Here is a 17,450-nt window from a genome sequence, read left to right as displayed (position 1 = left end):
CCCCTAGTTACACGTTTCCTCCACGGTGCGCTGAGGCTGAGGCCTCTGGCCAGAGAAGCTTATGCTAAGCGGTGGATCAGGATGCTTTTTCATAGCCTCGAGTCCTCTGATCTCCCCTCTCCTTTAGGGGTCAAGACTCACTCCTTCTGAAGTTGGCCTTCGGGACGCTGCGGGATGTCCCCGCCTACTTTGTCAGCTGCCTTCCTGCATTCTGCGTCACTCCTGGCTCCTTTCTCTCGCCTTAGCTGTGCTCTTCCACACTAGGCAGGGATTGGTAAGTCTGGCCGCGTGGGCATACTCATTCCCAAAGCGTTTTCCGACGCAGCTCGAGTTCCTGAATAGGAACGTCTCCAGGTTACGAATGTAACCATGGTTCCCCGAGGGAACGAAACGCTGCATCTCTGTGCCATACTTCCGGCATCCCTGTGAGCGCTTGCTTCATTCCTAGAAGTTGACGCCGGTTCCACCGCACGTGCTTTTATAGCTTCCTGGTCGCTACGTCACCCGCCCATGATGTCTCGCCCATCTATTGGACTGATTTCATATGTGATTCAGAGCATGGTCACGCTGGGGGCGTTCCCAAAGCGTTTTCCGACGCAGCGTCTCGTTCCCTCGGGGAACCATGGTTACATTCGTAACCTGGAGACGTTTTCTATAGACATATTGCTCATGCCTGTGTGGAAAGTAGACTATACGCTGAGATTCAGTAAATTTTTGTGACTGCTATTTTTTTTGCTATTTAGGAGAATTCTTAGTGCTAAGATAAAATGTTTTGTGAATACGGTCCCCGGCAAATAACATTACACTCTGAAGTAAATAAAACACTCACGTACTATAAACTCCAAACATTACTCTGGAGGTTTCCTTCCCTTTCACATTAGCTTTTACATTAAAGGCATAGTTTACCCAAAAAGGAAAAGAACACCAAATATATTTTGAAGAATTTTGGTGACCGCGGACAAAAAAACACTGAGACATTTATCAAAATATCTTATTTTATGTTCCACAGAAAAAAGAAAGTTATACATGTTTGGATTTGGGTAAGTACTATCCCTTCAAATGGCATACCAGCATATTATATGTGTTGATGCTGTGTTGATCCTCGACTTGATGTCCAATGTAAAGTGTGGGTCCTGGAACAAAACCATTTCAGAACTTCTGCTCTCTCATCTTATACAGAATGTTTGAAGAATTTATAGCAATGAAGGTATTATGGACATTTTTTGAGACGGCTATCATGTTTGCATAGTATTGGTAAATGTAATGACAAAGTATTAAATGAACTTTAAAAGTATGAAATGTAAATTCTAAGTTCTTAGAAACATATTAACTTTGTTGTTCTCTAATGTGCTGGATCAGCTAAAAGCAATGTAATGTACCACAGATTTCTGTAATGCACTAACCCAAAAATCCCTTTACGTGACTGCATATCAAACAGAGAGAATGATAATGAAGGTGATGTCTGGAGCAACAATAGATGTTCTCTTGCTCCCATTCAAACTCTGACGAAACATGCCTCAGTCTCAGACTAAGATGAGAAGATATCTAAAGCAGACAAACCTCTGCGCAAAAAGTCTTTATACTGTCCAGGTAACTTCTCTCTCTTTCACAGTTTGATGACCTCTCCATCACTTAAACAAACACAGAGTGCATGCATGTGTTTGTATGTGTGGTGTAAATTAGCCAGCCACTGAAAAAGTTGCTATTTGGGGTTTAGCGCTGTGGGGGGTGAGGCAGTGGGGGAAATAGAGATTGGGTGTGAGAGGAGGATCACTGTCCAGCTAATCCTAAATGGTATTTGCATCTCTTTCTCACCACATTGTAAGTATAAGCACAGTACACACATACCATTTAATCTATTAACACTCACTAGGCCTTCAACCAGCAATAGATTTTGATCAAGTCTCCTGCTTTGATCAAAAGATTTTGATTGAATCTCCTGCTTCTGTGATGTTTCTCCTGAGAAAAATACCTCAGTAATGTATCTTCATACAATGTGTCAGAAACAGTAACTGGTACGTTTTCAGTTAGACTAAAATATGTAAAAAAAAAAAAAATATTTATTAAAAAAATGATCATTTTAATATGTTTAACAAATTATTAAGTCTGAGTGAAACTGAACTTTTAAAATGCATGTACATTTACTTAACGTTTTAAACTGTGGTCAGATTTGCGAAGATATCAAAGTATCTTCCAAAATTAAATTATCTGAGCCATATGCATACTATGCAACAACCATTTTCTCATTTTTGTCTGTTTTATTTCTCCTCAAAACATTTTGGAGGAACATCTCAGAAGTCATACTAAATAATGACTCAGAACTGTATAATGACATATTGAAGACTATTAAAGAGCCTTTGACACATGAGGGCATGAAGTTCAGCATAAACACACTCCAGGTGACTCAGAATGTCTCTTCACAGTCTTGATACTAGCCTCTTAAAGAGATAATTCACCCAAAAATGAAAATGTTACTGTTAATTATCTCAAGAACCCATTCAAAAGAATTATTCGTTCGCGAACCGTACATCACTCTGCACCGTTTGCCTGATGCTATAGATTACAGGTAATAATATTGTAAATAATGTTCAGTTTCTTGCACAGACCAATCGCTTCACCTCAACCGCAGCTGCTGACTTTGATTTTAAGCATCACCAAGGACCACGGTTTTAGCTAAAAATCTTCTTTACTGTTCTACTGAATGACAAAAGTCACCATCATCTTGGATGGTCTGAGGGTGGGTAAATTAACAGCAATTTTTCATTTTTGGGTGAACTATCCCTTTAACTCGTGAAACTAGAAATCCAATTCTAGAAAACTCAACATAGATTTTATAAAAATAGTTTTCTAGTGCAAGCTGTCATAGTGAGCATTGCAAGCGCTTGTGGGCCTGTTTTGAAATAAGTTTCTTGCATGGCTGCCTGTGCACATCTCGGTGACCCTCTCTCTCTCCTGCAGGTGAGATAAGACTGGAATTTGCTTGTCCTCCAGGAGAGACAGAACTATCATGAGCTGCCAACTTGGTCCCCATATCCTGGCATGAGATTGCAGCAAAACCCGGGCACTCAGGGTAGATATCTCTGCACTGAATGGATGTCATGGCTGTGAACACAGATTACTGATGTTTGGGTTGACTTCATGGGTGTGTTTTTTTTTTTTTTTTTTGATAGCTGGGGTGCTTCATCATTTGTGACTCTAGGGGTTTTGGTGGATTCTATTACACACACTGTGACACACACACACACAGACATGTGCAAAGGCACACCAACATGTATGTGCATTACCATATTATGTACATACAAGCAGATATGTACACATCCCAGCATGTAAGTGTGCTCATATCTGCGCTCACACACACATATCTGAAGCAGAACACGTACAGACGCCACACACACACTCATACATGTTCATACACCTTGACCTGCACAGTGTATGGAGTCCCTCAAGTATGAAACGTTCAAAGCAGACCCCTATGGTTCAAGTTACCAACAAACTCTCTGACCTGGTGACTCCAGGTTCTGGCATCTCCAGAAGAATAAAAACCTAAAATATCATAGATAATTAGAATTTTAGTTTGTATATAAACAAAATAAAAATTACTGACTAAGGACATGTTTGTCTTCAACTATCATTAAAGGGGTCATATGATGCGATTTGTACAGTATGTGGAAAATAATGTGTTTTTTTAACCTTAAACCGCATAAACACATTTCATTACACCAAATACACAAAATAATGTTATTTTTAGCAACATCATATGACCCCTTTAAAATACACTAATGTGATGCTAGATTTCACCACTAGGCGGCCAGTACTGAAAGACAGAAGGTGGGAATTGTTGCCAGGAATTCCATTCTGCTTTGAGATAAAAGGCTTTGACATTTTAAAAATAAAGGCTTTAAAAATCTGTTCTTTCACACTGCATTGGCTCCTCAAAAGGACATTTCTTAGTTAGATTGAGTGCTTCCCCCCCAACACCAAGTTTCCCAATATTTTGGTACTTTTTTTGATAATGTTATGGATAAATGGATATAAACGGTCTTCACAAGCTGCACCTGCAATAAAGAGCTGCTTCATTGTTGACAAACGATAGAATACATTTGCAAGTTTTGTTACCTACAGTGGATTAATTATCCACCTCATCCAGCGCTCTTTTTGTTTTATGACTTTTAAAGTATTCTGTTATGATGTGAGAAACAGCTACAAACGTTTCTATGCCAGAGTGAACTGTCTAAATGAATTAATCCGAGTCAATGAATGAATTAAACTATTTCAGACTTTTTTGCAAAACTAGACCAATTACATCAATATTTATTCATTCACAAATCTGGCATCACTATTTCTGATTCTAAACAGACGCATGACATGATTGCTAAAATATTACCAGACAAGGATTTATCAATAATAGTTTACTTGGACACAGCGAAGAACCGCTAGATTTAAATCAGCACAGCAAGCGAAGGATAGAATGCAACTGTTTTGAACGAGCGCACCTTTTTTTTAACAACCAAAAAGTGTCTGTTGTTTTATAATCTGTCACATTATAAAACAAATGTTTCAAATTCGGAATTATCCTAAATAATCAGTGCCACACACTGTCTCCTTGATAATCCACATCAGGCAAACACAGAGGCATACTGGACTGGGGGGTGGAACGTATAAACTGGCATTTTTTTTCATCATCTTGAGGGGTTAAGAGGTTGTGTGAACAATAGGCTGTGGTTAGATTCACTTAATAGACCTGAGGGTCGTGCAATCTTGGTCTCGGGGGATGGGTGGCACTCTATGTCTACATGCCTATCCTGATGGCTAGTAAACTCCTCCCTCTATGAATGACAGATGCCACCTTTCACCTTGTAAACTGAGAAAAAGAAATTGGGCGGATCCTTAGGAGTAAAATGAAAGAGCTCCAGAATTCTTATTGAGAATCAGAACAATTCAACAGCCAGTCATTGGGAAGGGAAGTGCAAACTACATTTACATTCCCTGTTGGGATTGGTGCACAACAATGCCCTTTGGGAAATGTAGGAACATGATGTGTTTTGTTGTAAGGTCACCACATGTGCTCTTCTGTCCCTGCTGTATCTGTACCTCTAGGACAGGTCCCTCCCTAAACATGTCCTCACCTGTCTGCTACTGCCTGATAGTGGGACAATGAATCGGCCCCATAGTGATGCCATATCTTTGTATTTGCGACAATGTATCCAATCAGGTCCAAAAATACAGGCATGCAAAGCATGTCAGATTGACCAGGATCACTCTGTGGTGTAGTGGCTAAAAACACAGCAAAATTGTGCTCAATGAATGGGTTCATATGGAAATTTTACAAATGAGAACAATTATTCCTTATCATTTCACATCAAGTTTGTGATGAGTAAATAACTGGCATTTAATTTGGCAATAATGTCTCATGTAATGTGCAAACATAAATACAGTGTCAGTAATCAGATTACTGACTGTGAGGTTAACTAGTATGCAATATGAGCATGAGAATGACTACATGTGTATTTATGAAAGAAAAAAAAACTACAGATAATAAATACACAAGTAAAAAAATAAATAAGCAAACACAACAACAACAAAAATAAAAACAGAAAGATAGCCTATAATATTGACAAGAGTCACCAGAAAGTTAGAAACTTTACGATTATTATTAAATGATATCTTAAATAAAGTTGCTGTTTTATATCCAACATTAATAATACATTTTAAAAGAACATCCTACGTTTCTACATGCAGTTGGGACTATTAAAATGCGATGAGCATATATTTGCACTTGCACTCAATAAAGTAGAGGCAATCAGATATAACGGATTGTATTTTAACGATTGCAGATGAATATCCCATGTTTCAAGTCACATGTTCGCACAAGCGATCTCAAGGAAACCAATACTTTCGTGTTATAAAGTAACCTGTGTTTATAAACATTAGCTAAAGCGTGTGTGATTGATCCAAAGCAATGGCAACAGTTGTTTCACTTTAAGATGTAACTAAAAGAAGTAACAAGCAATGATTACTTACCGCAGACTCCGATTTGCGGGGCTCTGTACTTATAGTGAGAAACACCAGTAACACCGCGCTGAGACCCTTTAAGTTCATACTGATTTTCAAAGAATCTGCCCTCTTAACATTGACAGTTACAACTATGAACACTTATTGAACGTATCATATTCCTCCGTTAAGCTAACTGCAGAACCAGCACGTTTTTTCAAAAGTTATAGGGGAATTCTTGTAAAGTCTCAAGGATGTCCAGTGCTGGCAGCGCTCGCAATAATGTAACCGTCACTTTACCGAATCCCCCTTAACCAGCTCACCGCACTACTTCATATTCCTCCGCCAAAAACCAGTCTAGATCCCCACAGACGTTAAGCTTTAAAGTCATGGGAGGATGAAAAGTTACGTTTAAATGTCTTTTGGCGCTTTTTTGTTGGATAAATCATTAATAAAAACTATTTTACTCACTGTTTCTTTCTTTTGATTTTATAAGGGGATTTGTTAGCGATGTCGTGGCGGAGGACGCATCACAGACAAAAATTGAAATTAAGACAAATATATAGGCTATTTGTATTCATTTTTAGGCAATTATCAAACAGAAGGATGTAGCTATATATGCCAGCACAGAAAGGCTATATTATTTAAAGTTCACTTTTTTGCCCAATAGTTCCATTTGTTGCAGTGGCATTTGCTGAAATAAATCGAGATAGACTACATAGGAAGGTTTACTTGTTATCTTCTGCTATTTTAAAGTTAAAATGAGTCATTTTGCAGCCTATTACTGATTATTAATATTGAGTTAGACATGCATTAATCTGTATGGAGTTAATTGAATCAACTCTGATCAGTTTATGTGTTCATGTAATTTTCATTATGTTTTATTATGTCCAGTCGTGTGTGAGATATAGGCTGCATTAATGATATTTCAGCTTACATGAGTGCCACACTGTTTACTGATACGTTTGTGGTTGTTATCGCTGTTTGTTTAGAGGCAAAAGCGTGAGACGCGAGTGATTGACGGGTGGAAAGCCCGCCCTCTTCTCGGAACACAGCGCACTTGCAGGGCGCGTGAATCGACTCTGCCGCGAGGAGAGCGTTTCCAACACAGAACTTTCTTGTAAGTGAACTTCTCTTATTCTCAGAGGACACACAGAAGCAGATCTTCATAAAATACTCATTGCATGTGCAAAATTATATTTTCAGCTCTCGTTGAATTGTTTCTATTTATCCTTATCTCACTTCTTGCCCTTCGAAGTGGACGAACCGCTCACCGGATTCTCAAATGAATAGGTTTGAAGCCATTTAACAGAGGCTTACCGTGAAGACGCCGAGGATACATTACCTGCGTTTCCCTCAAAGCTTTGCAAAATGAAGCTTTGGTAAGTACATTTATATCTAGAGATGTCATTTTATTACGCTTGGTTACAAATTCAGACACTTGGACGTTAAATAGTGAACTGTCAGTTTTAGTCACCGAGTTAAATAATGCGCTTTATTTCGTTAGAGCACATATGATGGTTTTGTTCATCTCCCTTCACAGGAGTTTTGTGTTACCAGTTGTCTTGTATGCAGTGTCTGCTCAAGGGGTAAGTCTTCTATCATTATTAAAACGCATAACAGTACTTCCCCTTGTGGATTTAGTCGCAAATGATACTTTAAGTTGTTCTTAGTAATATACATTTGGCTCATCATGTTTGGGTTAACTTTTACAAACACATTTGAATGTTTTAGACACAATCACTTGACAAATTACAAGCTATGAAGTTTTGTGTAAAATATTTGTGTGCCTTTTAAATTGTTAGTTACTGTTAACAAATCATTAGTTTTTATGTGTAATTTCTTGTTTGATGATTTGTGAAGTATCTCAGTCCTCTCATCACCAAACTGACAAAACACTCCTCCTTCTAATTAATATGCAAAGTAACCTGTTTCTCTGCCACACCTATTTACCCTGTTACTACCATATTGACACTCAGTATTCTAAGTACGTCATTCACGAATGTTTAAATATATGATTGTTTTATTCTTACTGTTTTATTTTTTCCCAAGAATTTGCCTGCACATTTAGTATGCATAAATTATGGTCCATTTATCATCTTTGGCTCATTTTTAAGTGATAATAACAGTATACCTTTTGAAATCTTTTTTTAAGTAGTTACAGACAAATCTTTACAGATTAGTCAAGCCATTAAATTGTTCTAAATTGGTGGACAAAATTGGAGGTATTATGGTGCAGGTTTAATTGTTTCATATAAGGTTAGTGTTAATCCTTATAGAGGTGAATTATGAAAAGTTGTCTCTTGAGGCTTTATTTGAAAGTAAGTTGTGATTTAACTGTTCTGGGCAGAGTTTCCCAAAAGCATCGTAAGCCTAAGTTGATCGTAGCTCCATTGGTTTCAATGGGTCTACAATGTACTTAAGCTTACAATGCTTTTGGGAAACGCAGCCCTGGATGCCTGTAGAAGTTAAGGAGTGGCCCTGGGTGTGGGAAATAGAAACAGAGTCTTGTGTTTAATTCTAGCAGTTAATGGGAGCAATTGTAGCGAGCATGACATTAGCGAATATATAGAGGTTAAACACTTATCGAGTGGCAGCATTTTGGATGGGCTCAAACTGACGTGAGAGTAATGCAGGTGGGATGGTGAGTAGTTGCTTGCAGTGTAGTCTAGTCATGAAATAATTAGAGCCTGCAGTAACAAACAGCTTAGCAGAGTGGTAATTAATGGAGGGCTGGATTTTCTTTAAGTTCCTTGTGTAGCATGAAGCACTCATGTTTTGCTTCAGTATGGTCCACAATGGTAAGTGTGTCAGCTAGGAGTCAACTAGGATGTTGTGTATGAAGCCAATTCTTAATTCTGAATTTTGCACATCCCTGGTATGTAGTCATAAAATCAGAGATGAATCCAGTCACGTCGTCTCAGGAGCTGCATTTGAAGTGCTTGTTTTAAAAAAAAAAAAAAAGTGAAAAAAGTGACGTGACATGTGGCCAAGTATGGTGACCCATACTCGGAATTAGTGCTCTGCATTTATCCCATCCAAAGTGCACACACACAGCAGTGAACACACACACGGAGCAGTGGGCAGCCATTTTTTTGCTGCGGCGCCCGGTGAGCAGTTGGGGGTTCGGTGCCTTGCTTGGTGGAAAAAATTGGAAACAATTTTATATGAAACAATTAAACCTGCATCATAATACCTCCAATTTTTTCCACCAATTAGAACAATTTAATGGCTCAGTCGTGGTATTGAAGGTGGGAGAGAGCGCTGTACATTCACTCCCCCCACCTACAATCCCTGCCGGTACGAGACTCGAACCCACAACCTTTGGGTTACGAGTCCGACTCTCCCTGCCGTGTTGTTAATACCAAGTGTAATCTCTGTGAATGCAGAGGCATTTAGTGTAAATGACGTGCAGTTGATTGTTGTCAGTACTTAGTACAGTATATGAGAAACTGAAAATTTAGATGACACAATTAAGTTTTTTGGTGTCGATGGAGAACAGTAAGGGGCCAAGCAGTGATCCCTGTGGGACACCGATAGTGTTGATGGGGACTTAAGAGAGTGGGCCTTACCACTTTGCATGACCTATTTTCCAATATCAGACTAGATCTTAGACCAAGAAACGAGTTCAGATCTAAAAAAAAATATACATCATGCACCCATGTTTAATAGATGTTTGGGAAGTAAAAGTCAGCTAAGTGAATGTTTTCTGGACAGTGACTCAGTTTTCTTTAAACAACTCCTAATGTAGACATCACTTCAACTCAAACTTTTTGGAGGTAGATGGAGCTTGTAGAGGGTCAGACCTCCAACATCATTCAGATAAGGTCAGCAAGAATGAGGAGAAAAGTTCTTAGGAGTCTTTGATGGGGTCAAGACAGAGGTCAGGGTCTTAGGTGAATGGTTTTACCATTCCTTTTTTTCCTACGGGCAAGAACAATCAAGCTTTATTGCAGTGTGCTGATATTTAACAGCAATTTTAAGCTTCTACATGGATTTTAAAGGGTTAATTGGCCCAAATTCTTTAACTGGATTATGATGAGCAGGGCAATACAAGGAGCCAGATATTAGTGAACTAGTGAAATAAAAATAGGAGCATGTCTCAATTCTATAGAGAAGACTTTAGAAAATGAAACTTAAGTGTTACTGTCAGACTATATAAAACACACTGTTTATTTGCTTTTAGTGTAATCTCTCAGTTACAAGAATTTGTGCTGACTACGCAAATGTTTGTTGATAAATTTTATTATTTGATCTTTTTAAGAAAGATTAAGACTCCTGGCAGTTCTTATCTGCAGACACTCAAAAGCATTGTTCTCACAATGATTGTGTATTATATTCACTTTTCTTGATTAATAAAAATAATCTAAATCATTTTGGCAAAACAGCCAATTATATCTCATAGCCTTTCTAAAACAGACTGATAGTGTTTGTGATAGTATCCTGTCCTACTAAGTACTGGAAGAGCCTTTTTGATGTGTTCTATAGCACAGCATGAAAGAAACCGTAGCGGAAATATTTGGATGAGAACTACCTCTCCTACACACCATATCAGTGGAGAGAGAGAATGAGAGAGAGAGAGAGATAAAGTGGTTTATGCGATCTAGAAAAACATGAATGCGTGTTAAAGTACTTAAGCTGAGGGGTTTTGTGCTTGAGCACTGTGCAGATAGATAATTTCTTAGTATTTTAACTAAGCCAAAAGCAATGGATTGCAATAACTAGGTGCACATAGAGTAAGGGATCCTTTCCCTTTAAAATTCCCTAAAGCTCGGAATAAAAAATGGGCTTGTTTAGAATATTTAATGTAAAATATCAGTTTTATTGTCACATAAAATAACTGCTTACTTTAGGTGTGGGATAAAAGTAGGGATTAATGTTAGGTCAGTGTTAAGGAGAGGGGGGTGGATTTTAATGAACAAAAACATGCATGACTAATCTTTATAATCATTCACTTCTCACAGTTTCACAAGGAACTGTTGTGCTTTTTGTGTGAATATTGTCTTAGTGCTATCACAGAGGACAGTCCATGCTTCCTCCGCCATGAGAAATTCCTGGGCTGCCTGGTACAGCGTGTTGAGAGTTTTTCTGCACTTTTCCTTGCTGCAGGTGTCACTTTCTAGAACATTCCTCCAGGTCAGACCGAGACACTTTGTGATTGCTTTGTGATTTGTTAGTGCCCCTCACCATTTGAACCTTCCCTGGGGCACAAATTCTCATGTCCCCTCCATCCATTTAAAAGCTGTAACACCAGGAGGTAATGTTTATGGCCCTCAATTTGATAGTAGGATAAGTGGATTGAGATAGATGTGTTGTTAACTCTAGACAATTGAGGGCATGATGGAGAAGATGGCTGTTTCTGTGTTTGTTGTATGTTAAATATCATGTCAATGGTCTAAATTACGTTTAGTAAGAAATTAAATTTAGTGACAACATAGTGAGCAGTCAGATATTTTTTTATAGCTATTAGCCTGCGACAGTTCCCACTGGAATGACCTAAAGCTGACCTTCTTTCGTTCCTTTCTTCCATCTCACCATTTTCCTTCCTGATAAAGTCTATAAGCATTCATGTTTATTCTCCTCTAGTCCTAAATGTCTCAATCTCATTGTTTATATATCACCTATCCATTTTCAACCTTCTTTTACTGATAATAGATGTAAAGATTTGAGCAGGATTTTTTTGTAGTTAACTTGCCAGGTGGCTTCATTTATTGTTCCCTACATGTTTCTCTCTTTGCCTCATCAGATTTGGTTTAGTTACTGAGCAGAAATTAGTTAATCTTAATGTCAGTGAGAGCTTTACTCCTTACATGGCCTGATTTTACAGTACAGAGGCTTGTGGTCGTACATGAGAGGGATCCTTTAGATCTGCACATTTTCGCAGTGCCAAAAGCAGACAGTTTTACTGCTTTTTCATCTTTCATGACGATGGATAGCATCTGTATGTAGCAGGGTTGTGGACTCGAGTCACATGACTTGAGACTTGACTCGGACTCGAGTCCCAAATCGAGAATTGAATGCAAAGACTCGAGACTTACTTGTGACTTGCAAAACAACGACTTGGTCACACCTCTGGTATGTAGACTTGTGGATGTTTGTGGGACCACGTGTGTGGCCTGGCTTTTACTGCTTCACTCTGTCACATCTCCAGCCATGCTCTTCTATAATGTCCTGCTGTTACATTCATATCAACATGAGTATAAATCACAGCATGCTACTGTGACATGTTCGGCTGCTAAGGATAATTTCATTTCATACAAGTTGTAAAGGCCTGCTGAGGGTCTCTTTCCCTCACCGTTTCCCATAGCTCTACATGGCCTTTTTTGCCCATCATAAGTTATTTCTTAACGTATGGTCTCTTTTTATCTTTATATCTTGTACCCTGATCTCCCTGTTTTTGTTGTATTTTCCTTCTTCTCGTTAAACCTTTCAAATCATGCAGCAAGTAGCTCTTCAAAAGTTTTCCAGAGATTTGGGAGATTAAAGGGGTCATATGATGCTATTTTAAAGATCATTATTTTGTGTATTTGGTGTAACAGAATATGTTGACATGCTTTAATGTTCAAAAAACACATTATTTTTCAAATACTGTACATTATTGTAGTAGGCGTGGCTGACTCTTAACTTTTATAAAGAATATCTATTTGGATTTGAGACTTTAGTCTTTGCAACTTTACAGATCTTCTTTATGCACCAAGAGCTTGTAACACTCCAAAGAGAAAGGAAAACTTGAAATCGCATCATATGACCCCTTTAAAGTCTCGGAGGTGATGACAGATTTCTCCTCCACAGCTGGTTTAAGAGAGTGACAGGACTAAAGGCATGCCAGTGACATTTTTGTCTCTGACTTGCCATCAACTCTACACATATGATAGAGCTCACCAAGATCCATGTTCACTCATGTTCAAAGCAAACAAAGGGTCGAAGGTTACACTACGGAACAGAGTGAGAGTGTGTGGAGAGAGCATCTTAACATTCTTTCCTTCACTCACGGGTTTCTGAAACACTGTAAAAGGAAAAAAAGAAAGGAAAGGACATAGGAATAATAAACAGAAAACTACTACTTTAGTGCATTGTTGTGCATTTGTTACAGCATTCTGGGTAACTGCTAGGGCATTGCAATGTGGTTTATTACTGACAAACACAAAAAAATCTAAGAAATCATACGTCTCACTTCTCTTCAACAAGCATAGATGGGACAGGAAATTTTTTGTGGGTGTAGATATTTGTTTAAACCTCTACCCCAAAGTAAGAGCTGCATTAGGCTGATGATACATGGGGCAACTTTTTGAGCAATTTTTATCTGGATACTTTAGATTGGTCGTGGGCCCTGTGTCTCACCTGGTTGCCTGTTGATCGTAACATTGCCCAAATTTGCCCGGCAACATTGCTCAAATAGTTCCCCATGTATCATCAGCCTTAGTGATTTTTGCTTAATTTTCAAGAAAGAAATGAATGAGATATACAGAGAATAAGCATTTATAATGATGAGCAAATGCAGTTCTCACACTGAGAGCATGGAAAAACAGACAGATGAAAGATTGTTGGATTGATGGAAGAACATACAAATTCCCCTCAGGGGTTTTTTTCTGCTTAAAGAGGGTCCCCTTTTATCGAAACATATAGGTAGGTTTATGTTTATGTTGTTTTAGTTCCTTACACACCTTGTGTTACACCATCTACATGTCACTGTAGCCTTGGGCTGGATTTACTCTTTGCTTTGAAATGGATGTTTGCTCTTTTCTTTCTGTTTTTCTTTTTTTATTTGTTAATGGCTGGCTTGCTTTCACTCATTCTTTCAATTCCTTCATGTACCCCACCCTTCTCTGTCATCCGTATAACCTTCAGAGTGAATTGGCACCCTCAGGGCAAACCCCCCAAGCACACTTTTATTCATCTACATGTTCACCATTGTTGTGAATGAGCCTAATATAGACATAAAGATAGAAGCACACTAATATTTCGTACTGGTAATAAGTAAGTATTGACAGTGAGTAAGCAAGTAAATACCACATTCATACCGCATCTGTCTAATTAATGCATCTTGCAGTTACTCTGTGTTGTGCTGCAAGAAAGCCTGTTATTGGAATAGCTCATTCATCTGTGTTTGGCCTCCCCTCCCTCTCTACGGGACTACATCATCCTTTCTTCCCCCTGTTGTTTTTTCCCCCCACATATCTATTGTACAGGATCTCCTTAATTCCTCCTTCATTCTTTACCTATGATGAGTCCACCTGTGAATTATATAAACAGTTTTCAGTAGCTGATGCCAATTGCTCAAATGAACCCTTGTCTAAGCTTTGTTTGAGCATGAACTGTCTGAGCAGGCTTTTTAGTGCTATTGAAAATTTGAAACAGCATGAGGGGCCAGGTGTAATAAATGTTGTTTTAAAAAAAAAAAAATTCTAAATTGATAAAAAAAAAATCAGTTTCCTCCTTACACTCTGAGTGACCAGTATAGAAACAGAAAGATCTACATTTTTACAATTTCTAAGAAACTGTGATTGGTGCTTGCCCATACAAGCGCCAATGTTGTTTTTTTTCCGGCTTGCTTTTTTAAATTCTTTTAGCTAATTTATTGTATGTCTGGCAAAAAATTGTAAGAATGACATGAGAGTGAAATTAATTCACTTATGTCATGCCAAACCTGTATGAAGTACTTTCTTCCATCGAAGACGAAACAAGATATTTTGAAGAGGTCCAAATAACACTGGATCCCATTGACTTTGGATCAAATATTTTGTTCCACAGAAGAAAGCAAGTCATACATGTTTGGAGCAACATACCCAGGATCATATTCGTAACCCTGACCATAAATAATAGTACTGTATTTTCAGGAAAATAATTCTGTAAGTTGCACCGGGTCAAAAATGCATAGTTGAGAGGAAATGTTGGTGTATAACTCGCATTTTATTTTTATTCAGAAATAATGTAAAATACTGGTAAATAAAACGAACATTCTCAACCCTATAAACTGTCGTCATGTGGGAAATGTGATATGCAAATAAACTTGGGTTCACATACCGCTCTCATTCGGCACAAATCCTAATGTGTGCACTTTGCTCATGTTCTGCCTGCTTGAAGTGCATTATATGCATCTAAGTCGCTTTGGAATATAAGCCGCAGCACGTTTCAGATGATGAAAAAATGTGATTTATATTCCAGGATATACAGTACTGCTGATGCTTACCTTGACAAACACTTCTAAAGCCTAAGCATCAGTGTGTGAATCTGTAATATTACAGTGTAATCTACTATAGCATAGTTTAGCTCAGCACGGTCAAGTACTATCATGCATAAAGCATCGAAAGTATGCATGTCACGTTATTGTTAAATTAGAAATCATTTTAGTGGTAATGTATACGGCTGCAATCATTTGGAGTTTCAGTGCACTACATCGCTTGCGGATGTTAAGATGGAATGAAAAATGGTATATGTCAGCCCCCCTCCAGACCTAAGGCCCTGGAGCTAGACATTCCCATGATGGCATTCCCAAATCCGTGACAGGGGCAGGCCTCAGCTTAGTCTCCAACCGTTGGCTAAGCAGCTGAACCCCCTCACCTGCACCACCCGCCCCAGCGAAGTACTACACACACACACACACCACCTCTGATCCTCTGTATTATTACCCTCAGCTCTGATGCTTTCTTCTTTCTCCTTCTCAAACATTTACCCTCCTGTTTAATCCAAGAATATCATATCTTTCCTGAGACCACCATTTACTTACTGTCTTCTTCTCCCCTCTTGTCGTCCCTCTATCCTGTCTTGAAAGATGAATGTTCTTCATCACTCTCTCCACGACCTTTTTACCTGTCTTTCTCACCTGTCTGTTCCTGCTTTACTGCTCCAAGGCAGATTTAAGGTGGATCCTGCAGGTTTTTTTCTTTTTACTCCTTGGGCCTGTAAAAGACAATGAAGGTGTGCTGTTCATTAATTATATCAATGTGGTGGTGTAATCACATGGGAGAGTGGAGAGAATGAAGAAGGAAATGGAGTGGTGGTCTTCACGTTTAAAGATTTTTAAATTCTAATGATTTGAGTTGTTTCAGAAATGGTTGGGTGGGTTTGAGTTTTTATTTACCGTGTGCAAAATTTGTCAGCTCATTGGTTGGTTGAGTGTCCTCCAGCCAAGTCATTATGTTTCACCATGTTTTACAACCAAATGTGGTCTGTGGTTTCTGTTAATGGCCGAGATTTGTACCTCTGGTGAAGAAAAGCTCAACTGCATTGGTTCAGTACCAGGTCACAGCACAGGAACTACTTGGTTGATCTCATCAGTGATACACAATGTGTCTCTAACTAGTGTAATCTGGACCACATTAGCTCTTTCCGTGACCCCCTTAGGGAATTTTCAAGCAGTTAACTTTAATAAGAACATCATGTTATGTTAATTCAGTAAGGTATATTTGTACAGTTTCTTATTGCTTGTTTTTGTATTTAAAACTTCAGCAATCAGTAGACTCCCAGAGAACAGTTTTATTGCTCAGAAGTTGCTCTTTTAGTTTGGTTGGAGTTATGTCATCTCAACTCTGTCTCTAATGTTTCTCTAAAAATTCTTAAGGAGAAATGAAAACAGACATGCACAAGACTATTAGCTATAATATTAATGTGGATAGAATAATTTAGATGACTTGGTCTTGGAAAAATTTGATAAGAAATGTTCATATTGAAAACTTGCAGTATCGTGGATTTAGTGTTGTGATAAAGACAGACATTGGAATTTTTTCTGAAACTACAGTAGGCATGACATTTGTAGAAGGCTAATAATTAAATAAATTATAAAAATGTAAAAAAAAAAAATCATCTTAAAAGTAAAACATCAAAATAAAGCACTTGCTAAAAAAAAGATTAAATATTTTGTTTACCTGCATGTCATATGACTATTAACCGACACCAGAGTACAGTAAACATGCAAATGTGTTGAAATATTGAAATATTAAATAAAAATATCAGTGAGTACTGCAAGTAAATATTTAACAAATATTCAAAAAAGTAAATATAAAGGGGTTCAACTAACCACAGCATCCCTGGTCTAGGAGAAACAGAATTCTCATTTGTGAGTTTTCTTTTCATATTGCCAAATATTTAGTGTGAGCCTTCCCTGTCCTATCAGTCAAAGAGGACATGTAACTGGTTGGAGGACATTATACATAGGGATGCACCGAAATGAAAATTCTGGGCCGAAACCGAAACCGGAAATGCTTTGTAATGATTATTTATTATTTTATTAAATAATATAAAGTAATTTTGTAAGACTTTTTAAATGTAATTCAATTTTAATGATACGGAATTTAATAATAACCACACTTTTACTGAAAGTAACACAAGAGTGCAGAAACATAACACCTCTTACACCTTAACACAATATAAAAAATAAAAAAGAATGGCAGACATTTAGGCTAAAGTGAGCAAAGATAAAAATCTTTGTCATTATTTTATCTTTGTTATTAGAAAATAAG

The 17,450-nt window shown here is 38.0% G+C and overlaps 2 protein-coding genes across 2 annotated transcripts in view; one reads left to right on the top strand and one right to left on the bottom strand.

The window, feature by feature from the left end:
• The window catches only part of LOC107750312 (collagen alpha-5(IV) chain-like), a gene marked incomplete at its 3' end in the record, with an annotated part of 39,311 nt that extends 33,046 nt beyond the window's left edge, over positions 1-6,265 (bottom strand). Inside the window, exon 1 of the mRNA XM_016565636.1 lies at positions 6,022-6,265. Coding sequence (XP_016421122.1) covers positions 6,022-6,099 — 78 coding nt within the window. The remainder of the gene's footprint in view (positions 1-6,021) is intronic.
• A 765-nt stretch (positions 6,266-7,030) lies between these two features.
• The window catches only part of LOC107750310 (collagen alpha-6(IV) chain-like), a 121,209-nt gene continuing 110,789 nt past the window's right edge, over positions 7,031-17,450 (top strand). The window contains exons 1-3 of the mRNA XM_016565635.1: positions 7,031-7,111; positions 7,250-7,373; positions 7,535-7,580. Coding sequence (XP_016421121.1) covers positions 7,363-7,373; positions 7,535-7,580 — 57 coding nt within the window. The 5' untranslated portion in view covers positions 7,031-7,111; positions 7,250-7,362. The remainder of the gene's footprint in view (positions 7,112-7,249; positions 7,374-7,534; positions 7,581-17,450) is intronic.

The sequence above is a fragment of the Sinocyclocheilus rhinocerous genome, unplaced genomic scaffold (genome assembly GCF_001515625.1).
Source record: "Sinocyclocheilus rhinocerous isolate Xijiao unplaced genomic scaffold, SAMN03320098_v1.1 scaffold692, whole genome shotgun sequence".
In the NCBI taxonomy this organism is placed as follows: Eukaryota; Metazoa; Chordata; class Actinopteri; order Cypriniformes; family Cyprinidae; genus Sinocyclocheilus; species Sinocyclocheilus rhinocerous.
Note: the sequence above shows the minus strand (reverse complement) of the source record. Positions and strands in the feature narration are given on the sequence as shown.